Below are 23,038 nucleotides of genomic sequence, written 5' to 3' on the forward strand. Positions count from 1 at the left end.
ATTTTTCTGAAGCTGGAAACAGGGAGAGACAGTCAGACAGACTTCCGCATGCGCCCGACCGGGATCCACCCGGCACGCCCACCAGGGGCAACGCTCTGCCCACCAGGGGGCGATGCTCTGCCCATCCTGGGCATCGCCATGTTGCGACCAGAGCCACTCTAGCGCCTGGGGCAGAGGCCACAGAGCCATCCCCAGCGCCCGGGCCATCTTTGCTCCAATGGAGCCTTGGCTGCGGGAGGGGAAGAGAGAGACAGAGAGGAAGGTGCGGCGGAGGGGTGGAGAAGCAAATGGGCGCTTCTCCTGTGTGCCCTGGCCGGGAATCGAACCCGGGTCCTCCGCACGCTAGGCCGACGCTCTACCGCTGAGCCAACCGGCCAGGGCTGCTTAGATAATTTATAAAGGCTAAAACAGCATTTGAACACAGCAAAGTTAAAAGGCAAAAGATTTAGCATCTGTTTTTTCAAATCGATTATAGGTACTTAATTCTCAGTTTCAAATTATATTTTTAGCTACTAATTAATTGAAAAACCTTAGTAAACACAAGAAATCTTACACAATAAAGCCCTGATTAGATCAGTGAACCTACAAATGCCAACACAGGCCCAGCAGGTATGGCCCCATTCCCAGCATTCTTTATGCACTGGGGTGGGCACAAGGTGCGCAGGGCCGGTTGGCCCACCTGAGCCTCCACACACCGTTCATTTCCCCAGTCAGCGCCCTTCAGTCTTCCCTTCGCACTATTTCCTCCATCAGAGTCCCAAGGGATCTCACCCGATTCTGCCCTAGAAGGCATTCATTCTTCAGAGCTGCCCAGATCAGAGGCTGTAGCTCACAGCTCACCACAGAACTCCTGCTTCGGGGCATCAGAAGTCATAAAGGCTTTTTGGCTAGCCCAGGAACTTCATCATCAATCATGACATTGTTTCTTGGAGAAATAGTTTCCCGATTTCAAAAACCAAGCTTTCAAAGATTTCTTTGGAACATAATGCAATTGAAAACTGTACCACTAATACAGGTAGTTTGAAAGTTATTTTTCTTCCTCTACCAAAATTAGCATCAAGATTCAGTTTTATTTATTTTTATACATTGAATGCTATTATGTAAAGGACTTGAGCAGCTACTTTATGGTTTATAAAGCTATCTCCTGCACTTGATCTCATTTGCTCCCTAAACCAACCCCAGGAGGCAGACAGAAATGTATTATGAGCCTCCCTTTTCAGATGAGGAAACTGAAGTCCAGAAGCTCATCAACGACCAGGTAGGTGGGCAACCCAGGCTCCCACTCCTTGCCTGTTGTCTCCCCCACTGCATTTGGCTGTCTCTAAAAGCATTTTACTTCTCAATCATCTGGAATATCCAAAACCAACATCCCTTGAGCTTTATTGCAACTTAGCTGCCAACTGCAAAATGGTTCACTTCCCACTGATGATGTGAAAGAATAAACACAGCAGCCAGAGACCACAAACAGCGTCAAATGATTTAAGAGCAAAGCCACACCATTTTCCAACCTCAGCAAAACCATCTCCCTCTATTAATAAAAGTACACTCATTTTTTGGATTTGTGCCCAACTGAGACCACAAATATGCCAAAACCAGAGCTTATGTGGTAACCCAAGAAGTTTCATATTGTCTCATATATCATTAGTGCAATTCTGGCTGAGACAAGAGAAACCAATGACAAGATGCTACCATATCCATGAAACCACAAATTACCACTATATACAAGTACCAAGAATTCCTTAGCATTTCATTGGAGTTAAGATATATGCATATGAAAGTAATATTAATTCCTAATCCTCAATAACTCTTGGTGCCTAGTTATGAAGCCTGTTTGGCATTTCTTCCATGGGTGTTCTACGTCAGCAGATTATGGCTCTGTCCTCCTCAAATCCTCAGTGTCCTACTTTGAGACTCTATTTGATGTTTGCCTATGTTTATTATTATTTCTCCATTTACTGCCCTTATGTCAGTTATCTTGGTTAAAATGAATAGGTAGCTGATTCTTTTAATTGTGCCCAAATATAGCTGAAATTTTGAATGTCACAAACTTTATAGAATGTCAATGAAGTAAAATAAGGAAAATGAATCTGAAAAGGCAAGGCATCAAGAACTATCAAGTAATAACACTAATTTGCACAATTACATATTAAACTTAATGACATGTCTTTATTGCCACACTAATATGTCCACAGGAAGAGATGAGGCTGAAGCTGATATGACAACAATTGAAAGCCAATGGCTCTCCCCAGAAACAGCAGGAGTAGAAATATACATTTCCCACTCTTGATGTTCCTTCCTTGTGAGGAGACTTCCCTTAGCGTAATACTCCTGATCACTCTCCACCTCTCACTTCCTGTTGGCAAGCACAGGGTGTCTTCCGCTCCACCAACGGCACGAGCAGCCTGTGGCTAGGTGGGCAGGTCTAGTCTGGGGGTTCAGGATTAGACCTGCCTCAGTTTAAGCTATGATCCTTCAACCATGGTGATAACTTTCTTCCCTTACCCATCGGCCTAAGTTTTTTTCCTATTTCCAGATTCAAAACCCCAGGCATTACATGTTTGGGGCCTCTGAGTCTCCCCAAATCTCCAGACATGTTGTCTCTGGAGAACCAGAGAAAAAGTGAGTTGCCTATATGTGGCTCCTTCCAAAGAAAGGGAAAGGTTAGGCTCTGATCGCCTACTCTTTCATGTTGACTGGGTGAGAGACTGTTTAGTTATACTACTGGGTATCCTTTACAAGGATAAAGGAAAATTAAGTAGAAGATAGATTCTCTGGCTGGTTAATTTGGTTGGTTAGAGTGTCATCTCCATATACAAAGGTTTGGGTTCAATCCCTGGTCAGGGTACAAGGGTACATACAGGAACAGATGAATGTTCCTCTCTCTCTCTCTCTCTTTCTCTCTTCTTTCCTCTTTATCTAAAATCAATAAATAATTTTTTTTTAAAAAAGAAAACAGCTGTCCCCTTTCCACTAACAAACACATCATTAAAAAATTAGCAAGCCTAATAACCAATACCAAAGAAAAAAAGTTTTATCTAATCTCAAAAACAATATGTTAACAAGCAAAATAAGCCAGACGTAATACTCTAGTTAACTGTATTAACCCATCAATTTCCTCACTTTAGTAATGCACTATAATTATGTAAGATGTCACCCATGGGGGGAAGCTGGCGATGGGTACACAGGACCTCTCTGTACTATTTTTGCAATGTCTTGTGAATCTATACTTAGTTCAAAATAAAGGTTGAAAAAAGGCAGACACAAAAAAGTACATACTCTGCATTCCATTTATATTAAATTCTAGAACAGCAGAGCTTATCTCTGATGAAAGAGATCAGAAAAACGGTACCCTTTGGTGGGTGGAGGGGCAGGAGAGTGGGAATTAACTGGCAAGAGGTAGGAGAAAATTTCTGAGAAATCTTCTGCATCTTGATAGGGGTGTGGATTACATGGCTGTGTGCTTTTGTCAAAACTCTTCAAACATATCAGATCTGAGCATCTCACTGAATTTTAATAAATTATATACCTCAATTAAAGCAATTAGAAGATGAATAGACACACCTGCTGCTTTTTGTTAAAGAGATGCTTTAAAATATTTTTTATTTAATCATCAAATCTCCAATAAAATTATCTGTATGAATTTAAGATATAGTATATAATCATGGAGATATTTGCTCCTATTTTATAGGTATGCAGTTTATTTCCTCCAAAAACCAGAGCAAGGTTCCATCAGGCAGAAGTTACTGCCTTGCTCTCACTTCAAGGTCTGAAGAGGCAGGCTGCCCACAGGTAGGGTCAAGCTATAGAACAAAAGTTAACATACTGTCTGGCTTAAGTATGCATATTCATGGTAATTAATTACCTAAATATACATTTATTAATCTGTACACTTAAAAAATATTAAGTATTTCTGAAGCAAGATTTAAAGGGCCCCAACCACCTGATACAATCCTTAATTACTAATGTAATTTAAATCACTGCTTAATTGATTCTTCAGACCTCAGTCAAAGGCCTTTCTTAAACCCCCCCAAGTCCTCACAGCAGAAAATAGCTGGCTCTGAGAACTTGAAGTCCATCATGTGCAGAACCCTGTGCTGCCGATGTAACACCCTACCCCCACTTTCAATTTTACTTTATGTTCAGCAGTCTTCTCCACATAACTTGTCAAAGCCAGAAAAACAAAAAAGAGCCATGATTGGAAATCCATCTTGAACGCACCTTGAACTCTGTCATCTTAATTTCTTGTGATTATTTTTTTCTTATCAGAAGAAATTGCTCTTTGAACTTCAAATTTTGCTAATTCTGATCTTTATTTAATAGATTTCTGCTGAGTGCCAACTATGTGCTTTAATAAGTCATCTCAATTTTCCCAACTAGCCTGCGGCCAGGCATAGCCAGTCCTCCAGAGCTGCGGAAAGGGAACCCTGAGGTGAAAGCGCTCCGGGTCAGAGCTGAAGCACCAGCTCAGGCCTGTGGGCTCCAGAGTGCTCAAGCTCTTCACTAGTCCACATGTGGCACTGAGTGCTGTCCCACACTGGGTGCACACCAAACGGCCCACCAGTGTTTTCAAAGATGATGTATTATGTGGTGGGCAAGGAATGGAACACAGAGTACAGGAGTGAGCTCAGGTCAGCCAAAGTGGAGAATTTTCCTCTAAGGCTTAGAAATGTTTTTAGAACTCAACTATATCAAACATCTTTTCATTTAAAAACACAGAGATAAAGAAATCATGTAAGATTAAAAAATTATTTTAATTTATTTAGAAAATTAAATTTAACAGGGTGACATTGATCAACAAGAGTATATAGATTTGGGGTTAACATCTCCACATCATTTGAACAGTCAATTATGTTGTATACTCATCACCCAAAGTCAAATTATCCTCCGTCACCTTATATTTGTCCTTTTTTATACCCTTCCCCCAACTCCCTCCCCCTCCCCTACATCACCCTTCTTCTGGTAACCACTGCACTCTGTGTCCACGAGTCTCAATTTTGTATCCCACCTATGAGTGGTATCATACCATTCTTAGCTTTTACTGATTTACTTATTTCACCAGTATAATGTTATCAGTGTTCATCCATGTTGTCCTAAATGATACTATGTCATCGTTTCTTATCGCTGAGTAGTATTCCATTGTGTATGTGTACCACATCTTCTTTATCCAGTCCTCTATCGAGAAACATTTTGGTTGTTTCCATGTCTTGGCCACTGTGAACAATGCTGCAATGAATATGGGGGTGCACGTGTCTTTACGTATCAATGTTTTGACACAGTAGAGGGATTGCTGGGCCATTTGGTTGTTCTATTCTTAATTATTTGAGGAACAACCATACTTTCTTCCATAATGGCTGTACTACTTTACATTCCCACCAGCAGTGAATGAAGGTTCCTTTTTCTCTACAGCCTCTCCAACACTTGTTATTACCTGTCTTGATGATGGTAACTGATCTAACAGGTGTGAGGCAGTATCTCATTGTAGTTTTTATTCACATTTCTCCAATAGCTAGTGAAGATGAGCATCTTTTCATATATCTGTTGGCCATTTGTATTTCTTCCTTAGAGAAGTATCTGTTTATGTCCTCTCCCCATTATTTAATTGGATTGTTTGCTTGTTGTTGCTGAGTTTTGTGAGTTTATTATATATTTTGGATATTAACCCCTTATCGGAGCTCCTGTCAATTATTTTTGTTTGGTGGTATTCTGTACCTCTTTCCCCTGTTTCTTCTTTTTTTAAGCTGTGTGTTTCAGTAGTGGCATTTTCATAGGTGGCTGCCATTAGGTTATTAAAATAAAAATTGTCATATTTACAAGAGTCCATTATCTTATGAGTGCTTCTGCACTCCATCCTCCTTTGTTACTGCTGATCTTTACCCTCCCCCTTTTATGTTATTGTTGTCACAGATTATCCCTGTTTTTATTGTGATCTTGTTGGAGCTTATACATGTAGTTTTGTTTTGCTTTGTTCTTTGTTTCTGGTCAAATAACCCCCTTAAGCATTTCCTGCAGTGGGGTTTTCTGGTGATAAATTCCCTCAGCTTCTCTATATCTATAAATATTTTTATTTCTCTTCCGTATTTGAAGGATAGCTTTGATGGATATATACTGCTCACAAAAATTAGGGGATATTCCATTGCTTAATATTCATTTTGAAATATCCCCTAATTTTTTAAGCAATATAGTATTCTTGGCTGATAATTCCTCTCTTTCAGTACTTTAAATGTTTGGGTCCACTCTCTTATGGTTTGTAGAGTTTCTGCTGAGAAATCTGAAATTCATGGGCCTTCCTTGATATGTTGTATTCATCTTTTCCCTAGCTGCCTTGAGGATTCTTTCTTTGTCATTGATTTGTGATAATTTCATTATGATGTGCCTTGGAGTATGTCTGTTTGAGTAGAGGTGACTTGGTGTTCTGTTTGTTTCTTGGATTCAAAGCCCAAACTCTTTCCATAGGCTTGTGAAGTTCTCATCAATTACTTGCTTGAGTAGGCTCTCCATTCCCTTGCTTCTTCTTCTGATATACCCATTATTCTTATATTGCTCTTTCTGATGGAGTCAGACAATTCTTGTAGGGTTCTCCCATTTTTTTTAAATTTGTGAGTCTCACTCTTCTCTCTGTAGTATCTTTAGTTGTCTGTCTTCGATATCACTGCTTCTCTCCTCTATCTGGCCTATTATTTTCAGCTAATCTTGCTACCTCACTTTTCAGTTCATGTATTGATTTTTTCACCTCTGTGTATATTTTTAATAGTTTCAATCTCCTTGAAGTACTCTTTTTGTTCATTTATTTATTTTTTGAGTTCATTAAATTGCCTATCAGTGTTTTCTTGTATCTCCTTCTGTATTTTTAGGACTCAAATTTTGAATTCTCTGTCATTTAACTCCAAGGTTTTCATGTAATTAAGATTTTTTTGACCAGGTGGTGGCGCAGTGGATAGAGCAGCAGTTCTCAACCTGTGGGTCGCGATCCCCAGCGGGGGTCGAACGACCAAAACGCAGGGGTCGCCTAAAGCCATCGGAAAATACATATTTATTATACAATACATTTTTAAATAAAATATGTATTTCTGATGGTTTTAGGCGACCCCTGTGTTTTGGTCGTTCGACCCCCACCAGGGTCGCGACCCACAGGTTGAGAACCGTTGGGATAGAGCATCAGACTGGGATGCGGAGGACCCAGGTTCAAGACCCCGAGGTTGCCAGCTTAAGCGTGGGCTCATCTGGTTTGAGCAAAAGCTCACCAGCTTGGACCCAAGGTTGCTGGCTCAAGCAAAGGGTTTCTCAGTCTGCTGTAGCCCCACGGTCAAGGCACATATGAGAAAACAATCAATGAACAACTAAGGTGTCACAATGAAAAACTAATAATTGATGCTTCTCATCTCTATCTGTTCTTGTCTGTCTGCCCCTATCTATCCCTCTCTCTGACTCTCTCTATCTCTGTTTTAAAAAAATGCATGTATTCCTGTGTATCCTCATCCTACTACCTTCTGGGAAAGAGATTTTTTTTTTCTGGAGATTTTTCATTATCTATCTGAACTACATCTCTGTCTTGTGTATTCATGATATTTTATTTATTCTTCCTTGATGGCATTTGAGAGTGGTATTGTTAATAATGCCAACAAAAGACAACTAAATATGAAAAAAAATTGAAAAAATACAGTGAAAATTCTAAATATAATAAGTAGAAAAAAACTACAGAAAGCAAAGAGCAAGAACTGAGAAAAAAAAGGGAAAAATGAAATTAACAACAAATAAAACATTAGAAAAATAAGAGTAAAAAATATAATTTGAAGAAAAATAAATTTCATATGAGAAAAAGAGAGAGAAAAGAAAAGGGAAGAGAGTAGAAAGAGTAAAAGAAACCATATCAAAAATAAAACCCTCACAAAAAATAAGAATAAAAAATATATAAAAACTAAGGATATTGAAATTCAAATAAGAAAAAGAAAGAAGAAAAATGAAAAGAAAATATGTGAAAAAGAACTTTTTTTTCAGTTTTGAGAGGTTACTTTTTACTTTTTCAGTAGGTATAACTGTACTACAAGTTTTGGCTCTGTAAAATTCTTGAGCATTGCTGTTATAATGATGTAGGCAGGGTTGCAATCTCATTGGTGGGTGGGACTTGTTAGGCTTTTACAATTTAAGCTTTACGGCTTTGCAGCTTTACAGTTTTGCAGTTTTATGGCTCTAGCAATGGTGATCTCAGGTCTCTGAGTGCTCCTCCTCACATCTCAATAGGCCAGGGGATCAAGTGCTGGGTACCTCTGCCTCTCAGGGAAGAGAATGGCTCCAGAGAGTCAGCTGTGGGGAATCTACCACAGACACTCTTTTTATGACAGGGGAGGGAGGCAAATCTGGGAGGCTGACAGGACACACTTTGGTCCTCTCTGACACTGCATAGGGACTGTGGGTAAGCACAGGCTGCACACTGTGAGCTGACTGTGCCTGAGTGCTGTGCAGGCCACACATGCCTATTGAGTGAAGTGCCATGTGGGCCAAACTCCATTGGTTAAGTGAGTGCCAACTAAGCAAGCGCTGCAGGCTGTGCATGTGCCCAGCACTGGGGGTCACAAGTGGAGCCCAGTGATGTGGGCAGACCATGGGAACCCTGACCATATCCCTGCTCTTGGTTGTGCCCGCCTTAATTCAGCTCCTTCCCCTATGCCCTCCCTCTCTCTACTTCACCTGGCTCCAAAACAAAACCCAAACTAAATATGCCTTCCTCATCAGATCAGCAAGGAAAGAGAAAAATTCAGTCTTCCAGCTTCTCTCCTTTCCAGAGTCTACCATGAAAGCATTTTAGTTTCTGCCTCACATTTCAACCCAACCTGCCTTCAGTCCATTGGTGCACGGATCTTTCAGGCATGCCAGCAAGATCACCTGGGGTTCCTTTCCTGCATTATAGTTGTTCAATTTGTTGACATTTCAAGAGGAGAGATTAGGAGTATATCTCATGTCACCAATTCTCTCAAAATCATGTAAGATTTAAAGAGAGTGTGAACCCCTTGCAACATGACCTCACCCCACCTGCCTACTCAACCGGTCCATACAAAGTAGCAGAAAATTACAGATGACAAGACACTAATATCAGGGGTCGGGAACCTTTTTGGCTGAGAAAGCCATGAATGCCACATATTTTAAAATGTAATTCCGTGAGAGCCATACAATATGTTTAACACTAAATACAAGTAAATGCGTGCATTTTATGTAAGACCAACACTTTTAAAGTACAATAAGTCTCTAAATTCTTTTTAATAATATTGTTATGCTGTTGCTAACCAATGATGAATAAAGTACTTCTTACCATTGATGCGACTTCTGGTGCTGCATGATTTTGCTGATGGCTTTGTAGTCTGGTTAATACGTGGTGAGGTTAAGCTTCATGTAGGTGTTGAGATTTCCATCTGTTAAACATGATTGTAGGTTGGTCTTAATGTTCTTTATATGTGAGAAAGACTGCTCACATGCATATGTAGAGCCAAACATTGTCAGTACAGCAATACTCACATGCTGCAGTGTGTGGTATGTGACGAGAAGCACGTTCCAAGTTTTGACAATCAGCTGATCCGCAAGTTGAAGTTTTTTTCATTTCTCCCCACTTGTGTTTGCTCGCCAACTCTGCTTGCTGTTGTGCAAGTCTTTCCAAATCTTCATTTAGTGACTTGAACTTATTTACCCACATGTCTGAGGCCTTCAGGTTAGCAGCTTGTAGCTCAAAATCTCTGATGGAGACACCGGGGATGTAGCTCAGGTTGGTGCTGTCCACTGCACACTTGTGTGGATGGGTGATGAACTTAAAAAGACGAATGCACTCACAAAATTCTCCAAAGCACGCTTTGAATGACTGCAGGAGATTAGATGTGAAACCCGCTAGCTGCTGGAGATCAAGATGTTGAGCAGGGTCACTTGCTGTGCATGCATCTTTAAACTCTCCCAGTTTTTCAAAGTGTAATAAACTACCTGTTTCAATGTCATCAATGAAGAGTTCCAGCTTGTTTTCAAATGCAAACACTGCTTTGTTGAAGGAATAAGACTGTATTTCCAACGCCTTGCATTTTCACATTGAGCTGGTTCACATGTTCAGTCACGTCCATGAGATAGTAGAACTTCAGGAGCCACTCAGTGTTAGCTAACTCAGGATGCTCGGCGTTTTTCATTTCAAGAAAAGTCCAGATTTCACTCAGACAAGCCACGAAACAGCTGAGTGCCTTTCCTCTTGACAACCAATGCACATTGCTGTGCAGAAGCAGACCAGAATAATTATTCCCAACTTCATCCAGCAGTGTTTTAAACTGGTGATCATTTAAAGCTCAGGCAACAATAAAGTTGACCACCCGAATGACCAGTGACATCACCTCACCAAGCTGCTCGCCACACATCTGAGCACAAAGCACCTCCTGATGTAGGATGCAGTGAAAATTTAGGATGGGTCTCTTTTCATATTCATGAAGAAGGGGAAAAAATCCTCTGTTTTTCCCCACCATGCACGGAGCACCATCAGTACACACCAAAATAAGTTTATCCATTGGTAGATTTTTTTCTTTAGTGAACTCAGTGAAAGGCTTGAATAAATTCTCCCCTCTTGTTGTCTCTTTCATAGGCAAAAGAGCAAGACTTTCTTCACGTAGTGTGTCACCAACAGCATACTTTGCAATCATGTTGAACTGGGAAAAATGGCTTACGTCTGTTGACTCATCCAAAGCGAGAGAAAAGAATGGTGCTTCATTTATGTCCTTCACTTGTGTTGCCTCAATTTGATTTGCCATCATGATGGTATGATCGTGAACAGTTCTTGCTGACAGAGGCATGTCTTTTATTCATTTGATTATCTTGTCTTTATCCGAAAAGTTGTCAAAAAGTTCACTGGCAACATCAAGCATGAATGTTTTGGCATACTCCCCATCTGTGAATGGCTTTCCGTTTCTTACAATTGCTAAAACACCAGCAAAGCTAGCTGAATTCCAGTCACCTTGTTGGGTCCAAACACGGAGTTGCTGCTGACTAGCTTGCACTCTGCACAGTAGCTCTTGACATGCTTTCTTTCTGCTGTCCCCCGCTGGATATTTTGATGCAAATGTATTAAGGCGTGTGTCAAAGTGCCGCTTTATATTTGACCGTTTCATCGATGCAATTTTATCATTGCATATTAGACACACTGCAGAACCTGCTCTCTCCACAAAGGCGAATTCCTCGGTCCATTTCTGCTGAAAAGTACGATACTCCTCATCTTTTTTTCTTTTAGCCATCTTCTTCATCAAAAGGGTTTCTGCAATTAGCTAGCTGACTACTTGATTAAAAGGAGGGAAGTTTACTTCCTGATCTCACAACAACCCGTGTACTTACACAGTATCCAATAAAAATTTGCTGTTGTCCCGGAGGATAGCTGTGATTGGCCCCAGCCACCCACAACCATGAACATGAGCGGTAGGCAATGAATGGATTATAATACATGAGAATATTTTATATTTTTAATGTTATTATTTTTTTAATTAAAGATTTGTCTGTGAGCCAGATGCAGCCATCAAAGGAGCCATATCTGGCTCACAAGTCATAGGTTCCCGACCCCTGCTATATAGAGAGGACCCTAAAGATTTCACCCCAAAACTACTGGAACTGATAAATGAATTCAGTAAAATAGAAAAAGATAAAATAAATCTCTAGAAATCAGTTGCATTTTTGTACAATAAAAAAGTATCAGAAAGGCAAAGTAAGAAAACAATCCCATTTACAATTGCATCAAAACATAAAATACCTAGAATAAATTTAACCAAGGAGGTAAAAGACCTGTACTCAGAAAATTATAAGATACTAAAGAAAGAAAATAAAGAAGATACAAATAAATGGAAGCATATACTGTCTTCATGAAGAGGAAGAATTAACTCTGTTAAAATGTCCTTAAAACCCAAAGCTATCTATAGATTCAATGCAATTCTTATCAATATGCCAATAATATATTTTACAAAACTAGAACAAATAATCCAAAAATTTATATAGAATCACAAAAGACTCTAAACAGCCACAGCAATCTTGAGAAAGAAGAACAAAATTGGAAGGTTCATGCCACCTGATATCAAACTATACTATGAGGACAGAGTAATCAGAACAGCATGGTACTGGCATAGAAACATTTAGATCAATGGAACAGAATAGAGAGCCCTGAAATCAACCCATGCTTTTTTGGTCAATTAATTTTTGACAATGGAGGTAATAACATACATCGGGGTAAGGGCAGTCTATTCAATAGATAGTGTTGGGAAAATTGAACAGATAGGTGCAAAAGAAAGAAAGAGAGGAAGGAAGGAAGGGAAGGAAGGAGGGAGGGAGGGAGGAGGGAGGGAGGGAGGGAAGGAGGGAGGAAGAAAGAAAAAAACTAGACCACCAACTTATACCATATGCAAGAATAAACTCAAAATGGATTAAAGAAAATGTAAGACTTGATATCATAAAAGTTCTAGAAGAAAACATAGGCAGCAAAATCTCAAACATTTCTCTTAGTAATATTTTTATTAATATATCTTGTTGGGCAAGGGAAACAAAAACAAATGGGACTACATCAAACTAAAAAGATTTAGCACAGCAAAAGAAGTCATAACAAAATAAAAAGACAACTCACTGAACTGGAGAACAAATTTGCCAATTATATATCTGATAAGGATGTAATGTCCAGATTTTATAAAGAACTTCTACAACTCAACACTAAAGAAACAATGAAATTTAAAAAATGGCAAAGGACCAGAATAGGCACTTCTTCAAAGAGGACATGCACCAATAGACATATGAAAAGATGCTCAATATCACTAATCATGTGATAAATGCAAATTAAAACCACAATGAGATATCACCTCACACCTGTCAGAATGGCTATCAACAATAAATCCACAAAAGACAAGTGTTGGTGAGGATGTGGAGGGAAGAGAAAACTGATGCACTGTTGGTGGGAATGCAGATTGGTGCAGCCATTGTGGAAAACAGTAAAAAGGCTCCTCAAAAAATTTAAATTGAAACTGCCTCATGATCCAGCAATTTCACTTCTGGGTATATATCTGAAGAAACCCAAAACATGAATTCGAAAGAACATATGCACACCTGTGTTCACTGCAATGTTATTTACAATAGCCAAGCTCTGGAAGTAACCTAAATGCTCATCAATAAATAGATCAGTGGATAAAGAAGATGTGGTACATATATACAATGGAATATTACTTGGCCATAAAAAAGAATGAAACTTTACCATTTGTGACAGCATGATTAGACCTAGAAGATATTATGCTAACTGAAATAAGTTAATCAGAGAAAGACAAATATCATGTGATTTCACGTATATGTGGAATCTAAAAAACAATATAAATGAGCAAACAAAACAGATACAGACTAACAGATATAAAGAACAGACTGATGATGGTTGCCAGTGGGAAGGGGAGTTGGGGGCCTGGGTGAACAAGGTGAAGGGTTTGAGAACTACAGATTGGTAGTTACAAAGCAGTTACAGGGATGTAAAGTACAGCCTACGAAATACAGCCAGTAATACTGTAATAACTATACATGCCAGGCGGGTACTGGTAATATCAGGGAGGACACTTTACAAAGTATATGATTGTCTAACCATTATGCTTCATATCTGAGATTGATACAAAATAATACTGAATATAAACTATAATTGAAAGAAGTTTTTAAAAATTAAAAAAAACAACAGCGGCAGAATTCCTCTTCCCCTACATGCCCTCCACAGCATTTGCCAAAGCTGACCAATCCTTGCTTTTGAAACCTCTACTCTCTCATATATCATCATCCTTTCTTAATTTTCTGGTCACTTCTTTATTCTTTCTTATTCCACAAATTTGTCCATTTCACAGAATCTGTCCCCATCCCTTCTCTATTCTCTTCCTATACCCTCCCCTTAAGTAATCTCATTGTCTTTGTTGACTTCAACTATCACCTCCATGTTGATGACCCTAAATCTGGTCTTTTTGGCTTTACTTTCTCTGTTAAGGATCAGTTCATATTTCAAATGGACTACTGGTCAGTCCCACTTGGCTGTTCTGGTATATTAAAGTTTTGCTTTAAGACTAATTGCATTATTTCCTTCTCTTCTCTCACCAAATCAGTTCCTTGTATAACTCTAATTTTTAACAATAGTATTATCACTTTCTAAAATATCCAGGCTCAAAATGTCTGAGTCTTCCTTCTTTGTTCAATTCACTTTTCTTGTCCCCAAACTCATGCCAAAGTGAAAGAACAGAACAGGGATTGACAAAGGGTGAGAAGACTGACCTTTCTGATACGTTTCCATCTATAGAATGGAAGATTGTGACCCCAGAGATGTACTGAGCAAGGACTAGAACGATTTAGGTGTGAACGGCCCTCCAGGGAGAAGCCCGTAGGCTTAGACACCAGAGAGAGAAACAGGTGTGAGGGGAGGAAAAGCAAACCATGTATCCGGGTGCTGCAGAACAGTTTTAACTTCAAAAATGTTGCATCTGGGCAGGGAAAGAATTTATTTCTCTAAGGACTGAACTCCAAATCAAACGGGCCAGGCTGTAAAAAACAAATAAACAAACAAACAAAAAACAATTGAAAATATAAAGGAGTAATAAAAAATATAGAAATTCAAGTCAATCTTGGTGGTTTTTAAAATTTTTATTGATTGATTTGAGAGAAAAGAGAAAGAGAGAGACAGAAGAATTGATTTTGTTGTTCCACTTAGTTGTACATTCATTACTTCTTGTATGTACCCTGACTGGGGATCGAACCCACAACTTTGGTGTATCAGGATGATGCTCTAATCAACTGAGCTACCTGGCCAGGGGAATCAACATGAGTTTTAATAGTATATTATTTACCTATAAATTACCCAACTATAACTGTGAATACCTTGAGATTTTTCTTCAATTACAGTAAAGCAACTTAACACATGATGTTCTCAAGAGACAAGAAGACAAACAAGGTGCCAGGGGAATTTGGGGTTGGCTGTGATTATGATGTACATAGAAGACTGTGCTCTACTCCTCAGAAAGGGGGCAGGGTGGAGACTGTCTGGTGGAGGTGACTTCAGCAACCTTCCTCGGCTCCAGTGTTATGCCTTCTCACTGTTGGCCTTTACAAGTCAGATATGAACTCTAACACCTCATGATAATCTTTTCTAGATCAATAAAGACAAATCTCTGTTTCCATGGGTCACCTCCTTGAGTCATGCAATTTACTACTGGCGCTTAGGGGGCCTTGCTTTTTACCTGGCCTGTGTTTCTTCTCTTTTTTGAGCGAGCTCTCCTGAAATTTTGGAATTTTTTGAAAATGCACTGTTTAATTTTCACTCTTAAGATTTTACAGACACACTCATGTCTCCAGTTTTGCCAGACTGGAAGCATTAATGCTTCTACTTGGGTCGCAGTTGGTGGCCCCTCAGTTCCTCTGAGCACGAGCAATTATCATTTCAACCGTCTCAAAATGCTATCAGGTATCTGACAGGCAGAACTGAATGCAGCACTGAACATGTGGAAATATCATGGTTTGGTAGAAGAATATGGCATTAGAATCTAGACAAAAGCATCCCCAAAAGGTGAGCCTCTCCGGCAGCCGTCTTGTCCTCATTATCTTACTCAGCACCCAGAACACCTGGCACAGAGCAGCCACTCCACAAACACTTGTGTATCAATGTCTTTTGATGTGAGCCACACAGGGATAACATATATGTATGTGGATATATAAGAAAAAACACAAAGAAAACCTTCAAAATCACCACACTTCAGTATTTCCCCCCCTAAGCAACATCAGCCAATATGCTGTAGAGAGACTTTTTTTCACACCATTCTTTGATCTCGTCCCTTTAGCTCCATTAAAATCAGTCTAAAATCTAATAACTACAGCAATGTCTCTTACTTGGGGCTTCTAAGTGTGAGATCTTAACTCTCTAACCTGTCTACAGCACTGACACATCCTTCTTCCATCACCGTTCAGCTTTTGGTCTTTTATCTCTTGAGAATCTTGGGCACATTCATCTTTCCGCCACTCTGATCTTATTTTCTCCTCCCACAAGCCGACCTCCAGTTTCCCCCTGTTGCTCAAAATCCACACTCTGCAGCCTGGTATTCGAGACCCAGCACCGCAGCCTCTGAATCTCATCTGCATGTCTCCCCCACAGAACCCTTCAGACAGAAGCACGGGTTTCACTTTCTCCTGCTGGCTGGATGAGCATGTGGGGTGCGGGTTGTGCTACAGGGAGAGAACTCAGGACATGTAAGCAGCAGACCTTAGCAGGTACAGAGGAAGGCTTGGGGAACGATCAGTGCTTGGGGAGTGCTGGTGAGCGGTGAGGAGGAATTTACTATAGTGCCTGCCCCACAACATCCTAGGGGGTACATGGGTGCCAGGAAAGGAAAGGGACATCTGACCTAGTGAGTCTGTTTGCAGTGAATGATGCTGAGGTGAGAGAAAAAGGAAAGAAAAGAGAAACATGGGGAGAAAAACACAGCACTTACTGACATACCAAAGGTCCTGTTCTTGACTTGATATATTTTTGGTCACAATAACACCCAATGCTCCTACATATCAACTGATTATATTTTATATTATATAGCAGTATATTTTATTACATATAAATAAATAAAAGTATAAATTGATATATTTATATAAATATACATTATAAATATATAATTTTATATATAAAATATAGGTTGGAAAGAGCTTTTTAAAACCAGGCTATCTACTTGTCTATCTATCCATCTATCCACAGATCTTTTTCTCTCTCTATATATATATACACACACATACAAATAGACATATAGTTTATTTTATATATATATGGCTTTAGATATATAGTTTACTATATAGCTATATACAAATATATATATATATAGAGAGAGTCTGGTTTTAAAAAGCTCTTTTCAATGCATTTAAATATACAGATATTTTTATTTCATTATATAAATATAATTTATATTTTACAATTTATTTTTTTCTTAAGTGAGAAGCGGGGAGGTAGAGAGACAGACTCCCGCATGTGTCCCTCCCTACTGTGATCTACCTGGAAAGCTCCCAACAGGGCAATGCTCTACCTATCTGGGGCTATTGCTCTGTTGCTTGGCAACCGAGCTATTTTAGAGCCTGAGGTGAGGTTATGGAGCCATCCTCAGTGCCTGGGGCCAACTTGCTCCAACTGAGCCATGGCTATAGGAGAAAAAGAGAGAGATAGTGAGAAGGGAGAGCGGGAGAGGAGGAGAAGCAGATGGCCCTTCTCCTGTGTGCTCTGGCTGGGAATCAAACCCGGGACATCCAGATGCCGGGCCGATGCTCTACCACTGAGCCAACCAGCCAGGGCATATTTTAAAATTTATAACTTACAATTTTATTTTATAATTTATTTGATTATACACACACACACACACACACACACACACACACACACACACAAATGGATTATAAAGAGCTTTTTAAAACTAGAGAAGAATGCCAGAAGCTATTGCATAAAAACTAAGAACAAGGTAACTATCTCAACAGGAGAAGGGTTGATTATTTGAAGCATAGCCTAATCACAGAATATCATGCTGCCATTAAAAAGAATAAAATAAGTCTATAGAGTTGACTCAAGGGGGTTTCACTACTGTTAAATGAGAGGAGAGAAATGCACTCCCACATTATTTTGGAAAAGCTATGAGTGTACTAAAAGATCCTGAGAGGTCAGTGTGAACAGACCTGGCTCACTGGGCAGACCACAAGGAGAAACAAGGAGGGAAAATAATAATGAGAAACCAGCAAAAACAACTAAAAATCACAGATTCTATGATAAAAAGCAAGAATTATATAAAATTGTATATATGTAAGCATATATATGCATAAAAATGCTTGCAAGAATGATTACTAAAATGGAGGTGTGTTATCTCAGAAAGAAAAATAAAAGCTTTTTTTTATACTCTTCCTTATACATTTTTGCATAGTAAAAATATAATTATATAACCAAAATAACGATTCATCAAGGGAAAATTTGAATGACTCAATAACACTGGCAGCATGAAAATGATGTTTCTGAGTCTTTCTAGCCCAAAGATGGCATATCCAATAGAATTTTAAATTATTCATGACCAAAACAGGTTTCCACAATTTTTTTCAAAATGGAGATGGGTCACAAGGCCAAGATTAATAATCATCATAAACACTTTAAGCACCTTTATACCAGGGCTTAAATCTAATTTTTACCACTTTCCCCAAATCTTCAAGTGCTCTGAGTGCTTAATCAATCCTCATTAATTGACAAGCACATTTCAAATCTCATGAATTATTACATTGAAGAGGCTATTATTTGACCTACAAATGCTATTAAAGAGTAAAGTCTCATCTAAATAAGAACATGAGAGCTGAAGCAGTTCCAATGAAAATAATTTAACTAGGAAATTTAATCTGCCACAAAAGTAGTAATAAAACTCTAACTCATAACACATTTTTTTCTTCCTGCCCTGGTTGTAGTAAATGTATTCAGTTTTGTTACCTTCGTTCCTGTTGTCTCAGGCCTGCATGTCACCTACAACCCCCTCAACAACTGTTCATTCAACAGCATTAACTTTCTGGTTTTTATTGTAGATATAAGAAGCGTGACATTTACTACCCACCAACATGAACAATCTCCATATCATTATAATTCTGGTGAGAACGCGCGATTGTTTTGCAGAGAGGAGCTGTATTTCCATGCTTCCAGGCCCCCCTTCTCTGCTAGGAGGGGAAAATTTGTCTGCAAGCTGCGTGGACAGCTGCTCTGCGAAAAGCCATGAAATTGCCTTTCCAGGGGAAATAGGCACACACAAGGAGGAGGTAGGGCAGTGACTGCTGCCCCTGGTCCCCAACCTCCCCATCACCTCTTACATTCACCTAACAGGTAACCATGACCATGTACCATGAAAACTAATTTTACACATCTCAGCTTTTCAAGTAAAATACTTACTTGGACTAACAAGTGGCCTGAATTAGGCAAACATGTACTACATTTCTTGGTGGTCTCATATACTTGCTTTATCAAATTCATCAATATTTCCACAGCACCTTTGCTGATCATTTCATTGAGAAATCCTGGATTACCAGAAATGAATTTGATAGCCCCCATACAGTATAAAAAGGCTTCCGTGTTAGTTTGTAGATCTTTGCTTCTCAGGACCTCCAATAATGTTTCTGTCAAAAAGACAGATTATTACAAATGTATGTATGATTATAATAGCTGTAGAGAGATATTTAAAGTGTTTGTATGTGAACATCAAACACAATATGTAGAATGTTAGTCAGAACCTAGTCGTTGCTTGTTATGGAATACTGATTGGTATAAAGAGGAAAACCTACTTTTAGCTAAATCTTCTTAATAGTTAATGACAGGCAGTAAAAGGATGGGATTATAATATATAAATAAGAAAGTGTTCTTTAAATGTCATCCCTTGCCTCCTATTAATATTTATCAACCTTATTTCTGGTTACTAGCATTTTGCATTATTATAGAATAATTATTAAAGCAATTTAAGGGTCACATTTCAACAAATCATTAAGAATATACCAGTTGCTGCATGAATGGGAAATTAATCAAGATAGAACCTTTAAAAAAATCTCAATCAGTATAGAAAGAAAATTTTAAAATATTACTCCCACCCTTTCCCAAAACACCTTAAGAACAACCGCCGCCAAACATGCAATTCTTAGGATTTTGGAGTAATCCAAGCAACTCTAATAAGGGAAATCATGTCTATATCACAATTTATTTCATTAATATCAATGTGAACATTTGTCAGAATCTTTCTTTGTTTTTAGTATACAATCTCAAGAGCTGATTCAGTGTTTGACACTTTTTTCAGTACTGGGCTTGTCCCTGTTTGCTGGGGTGAAAAACAGATGAGGCTATTTATCCTATGTTGTAAAATGAGGACACAAAGTTTTTTCCATGCTGCCTTTCTTTAGATCAGCAATGCTATTTCATAAAAGACCTCTATTGAGTATAGAAAAGAAAGGCTATAACATAAATGATTTTTGGCAAACTTACTTTCTCTAAAACAAAAAGACTTTTTAGCAGAACTTACTTTTTCTGAAAGTAAGTTACTCCCTATTGGCCTTGAGGCTGGTTTCCCAGACTGTGGCCTTGGACTAGCTTTGCAAAGTAGCAGGTGTTCTCAGAATGTTTCTCCCTGAATTAACCCTATAGCTAAATGTTGTAAGAAAGCTTGTTTCACTGCTTTGTTTTACAGTTATGCTTTCTCCCCTCCACATTCCTCAATCAGTATGTAATTCTCCCTATAAAACCTAACTCCAAACTGTGCTCAGGGCCACACTGGTAAACAATTTAGGTTCCATGTGGTTTCTGTAGCTGGCTAATTAAAGATTCCTAATTTCTTAATTTGGCTAATAGATTGATTGATTGTGTGGCAGGACATCTTATCTCGCTGTTCTGATAAAACACTATTTAAGTAACTATTAAGCATCTTAATTATTTAAGGGCATATCAAGAGATAGACCCTATTAACTAGATAGTAAAATTTATCTAAATATTTGAAACACATTTGAGACATTTTGATGTCAAATTTCTACAACAGTTATAGATGTCTCTCAAGTTTTAGTAATTCCTACTATATCAAAAGACAGAATTTCAATTATGTCAAATATATTAAGTGTGTTTTTTTTCCTAATAGTAGACCCAAGACCGGGAAATGAATTTTTAAATAGGGAACACTTCGTAAAGTCACATAATGTTACTGTGAACATTAAAATATATAGCAGACTATCCTACTATGCTTCAAAGGATATATTAAGTGGGATGTGAGAAACACAGAGTGAAAATAGGCATCATGGGAAGTCTCCCTAATACTAGAAAATAAAATATCCCTGCTATCATTAATTGTAACCTTGCACTCAAGTGCAATACTTGGTTGATGGTAGCACTAAATGATACTCACCCAGAATGCTGTCATTTTGAATCAGAGAATCATTCTTTTCATTTCTGCTAATTTTAAATATAAGTTTGCAGACATTAAGAAGATTCTTTTTACTTACTTGAAGCTGTGGAGAAAGAGAGAAAACACACTTCTATTACAGAGGAAAATAAAGAGAGGCCATAATTTTTTTTTAACACAAACATCTAATTTTAAAAGTACAGTAAGAGTATTTTTAAAACATAAAGAGAAGTTCTCAAGAAATGAACTTTCAAAAGTTCTGGCCACCTATTTGCCAACTATCAAATATAAATAATATCCAGAGTAAGCACCTTTTAATAATAAACATTTCTTTTTTTATTCAATACTTTTTAGTCTCATGCTCTTTTGTGACATTACTTCAAAGAGTATATGAAGAAAAAAGATAGGATGATGTCGATAAATTTAATTATATGGACTAATTGCTTTAAAACACAAAAGTAAAGGAGGATGTATACTAATATTTGGAAAGCACAGGAAGGTGAAAGACAGAAAAAGAAAGGTGGGAGGAAGTATGATTCTCTATCATTTGTATAAAAGAAAAAAATGTCATTTTCTCATTAGATAATATGTATTTATTTTAAGGCAAGTTCTGGAATGCTTTGAGATAGTGACAAGTAATGTTCAAAGTTTAAAATTACCTTCTAAATCACACAAAAGTATTCAAGTAAAGTAAAAATAGGGGCAACAAGAAAGTATACATTTTAAAAAAATGGTGTAGGAGGGCTAACTGAATCAAATAGTTTAAATTAGCTGTGTATTGTATTATCTAAAGTAGTAATAGTGAAAAAGAAAAATCCTAAATGTCCAATATCCTAAAAATTTCAATATTAGGTAATGATTTAATACATTGTAGATCATCAATACGAGTCATATTAAGCAGTCACAAAGAGTATAACTGTGAGCACTATGTTTAAAAAGAAAGATTTATAAGCTATTATAAGATAGAAATATTATTAAGTGTTCTCATTGTAAGAGTGTAAAATATGTAGGAATAGGGTCATCTTTACAAATAAATTTATCTGTGTGAGAAGAATGGCAGATGGGTCATTATTTTATCATTAAAAAGTATCTTTCTAATGATCTTTAATATTATTTATGAATGAACTTTCAGTTAGCTTAAAAAAAGATCATGGAATTTGTCAGACATATATTTTTTAAAGATTTATTCTGTGCTTGATCCACAAATATTACTGAGCTCTTACTGTGTACCAGGCATGCACTGTTCGCTGGAGGAGATGCTGTGATAAACGCTGTCAGCCCGTGTGGAGGGGCGGAGGGAAGGGAGCGTTATCCATGGAGCAGCTTCCATCTGCCCCCTGCTCTGGGCCCCTCACCTCTTATCTCAGAGCCACTCGCATATTAGCTGTTATCATTTCCATTTTGCAACTGGGGAGGATGCTCCTCCAACAGGTCATGTCAACTCATCTTGGCATCACCTGGTCGTGTATTAGAAATGCAGACTCCCAGGCCTCATCCATCAGAATCTGCACTGTAACCAGTACCCCAGGGGTCCTGTGCACATCCCAGTCTGAGAAGCCCTTGGAGGAAGCCTCAGAAACTAGACATAGTGTGGAAAGGACACTCCTTCTGTTCTCAGAAGGAAAAATGGAAGCCAGAACTTGTAAACATTTTTAATGGTTAGGTGTTAAAAAAATATTGTATAAGCATCCATAAACTAAAAAAGAAAAATACAAAAAAATTTATATCAATGTAAAATAGAATGTCCTTAATATTTGGGAATATATTTTAATCAGTCAACAATCTTCTACTATATTGTGAGACTTTGAGGTCAAAATCATGATTTATTACTCTTGCTATGATGGTATGTAGCATGTCTTATATACTTAATAAAGCCTGTTGAACAAACGAATGAATACAACTAACCTCAACCCTGTCACCCAAATCTTATATTTTTAGTGAAAAGTGGCAAAGGGGGAAAAATGGTACCAGAGTTTTCATTAGAGAAAACAATACATAACCCACAATTTCCTGGTCTGCTATAAGGTCAGTGTACATTCAAAGCAAATTCCAATACCTTCTCTTTTGATAAGTGCAAAATTGTGACTTTGAGACACGAAAACATTATAAAAAATTAAATTATATGCAAG

General features: G+C 38.2%; 1 protein-coding gene across 3 annotated transcripts in view; it reads right to left on the reverse strand.

The window, feature by feature from the left end:
* ARMC2 (armadillo repeat containing 2) overlaps nt 1-23,038 on the reverse strand; it is a 136,347-nt gene that overhangs the window by 52,825 nt on the left and 60,484 nt on the right. For all 3 annotated transcript variants that reach the window (XM_066373520.1, XM_066373519.1, XM_066373521.1), the window contains 2 exons: nt 20,913-21,015; nt 18,929-19,152 (listed from right to left, as the gene is read on the reverse strand). In XM_066373520.1, the coding sequence (XP_066229617.1) occupies nt 18,929-19,152; nt 20,913-21,015 (327 nt within the window). The remainder of the gene's footprint in view (nt 1-18,928; nt 19,153-20,912; nt 21,016-23,038) is intronic.

The sequence above is a fragment of the Saccopteryx leptura genome, chromosome 3, assembly GCF_036850995.1.
Source record: "Saccopteryx leptura isolate mSacLep1 chromosome 3, mSacLep1_pri_phased_curated, whole genome shotgun sequence".
Lineage (NCBI taxonomy): Eukaryota > Metazoa > Chordata > Mammalia > Chiroptera > Emballonuridae > Saccopteryx > Saccopteryx leptura.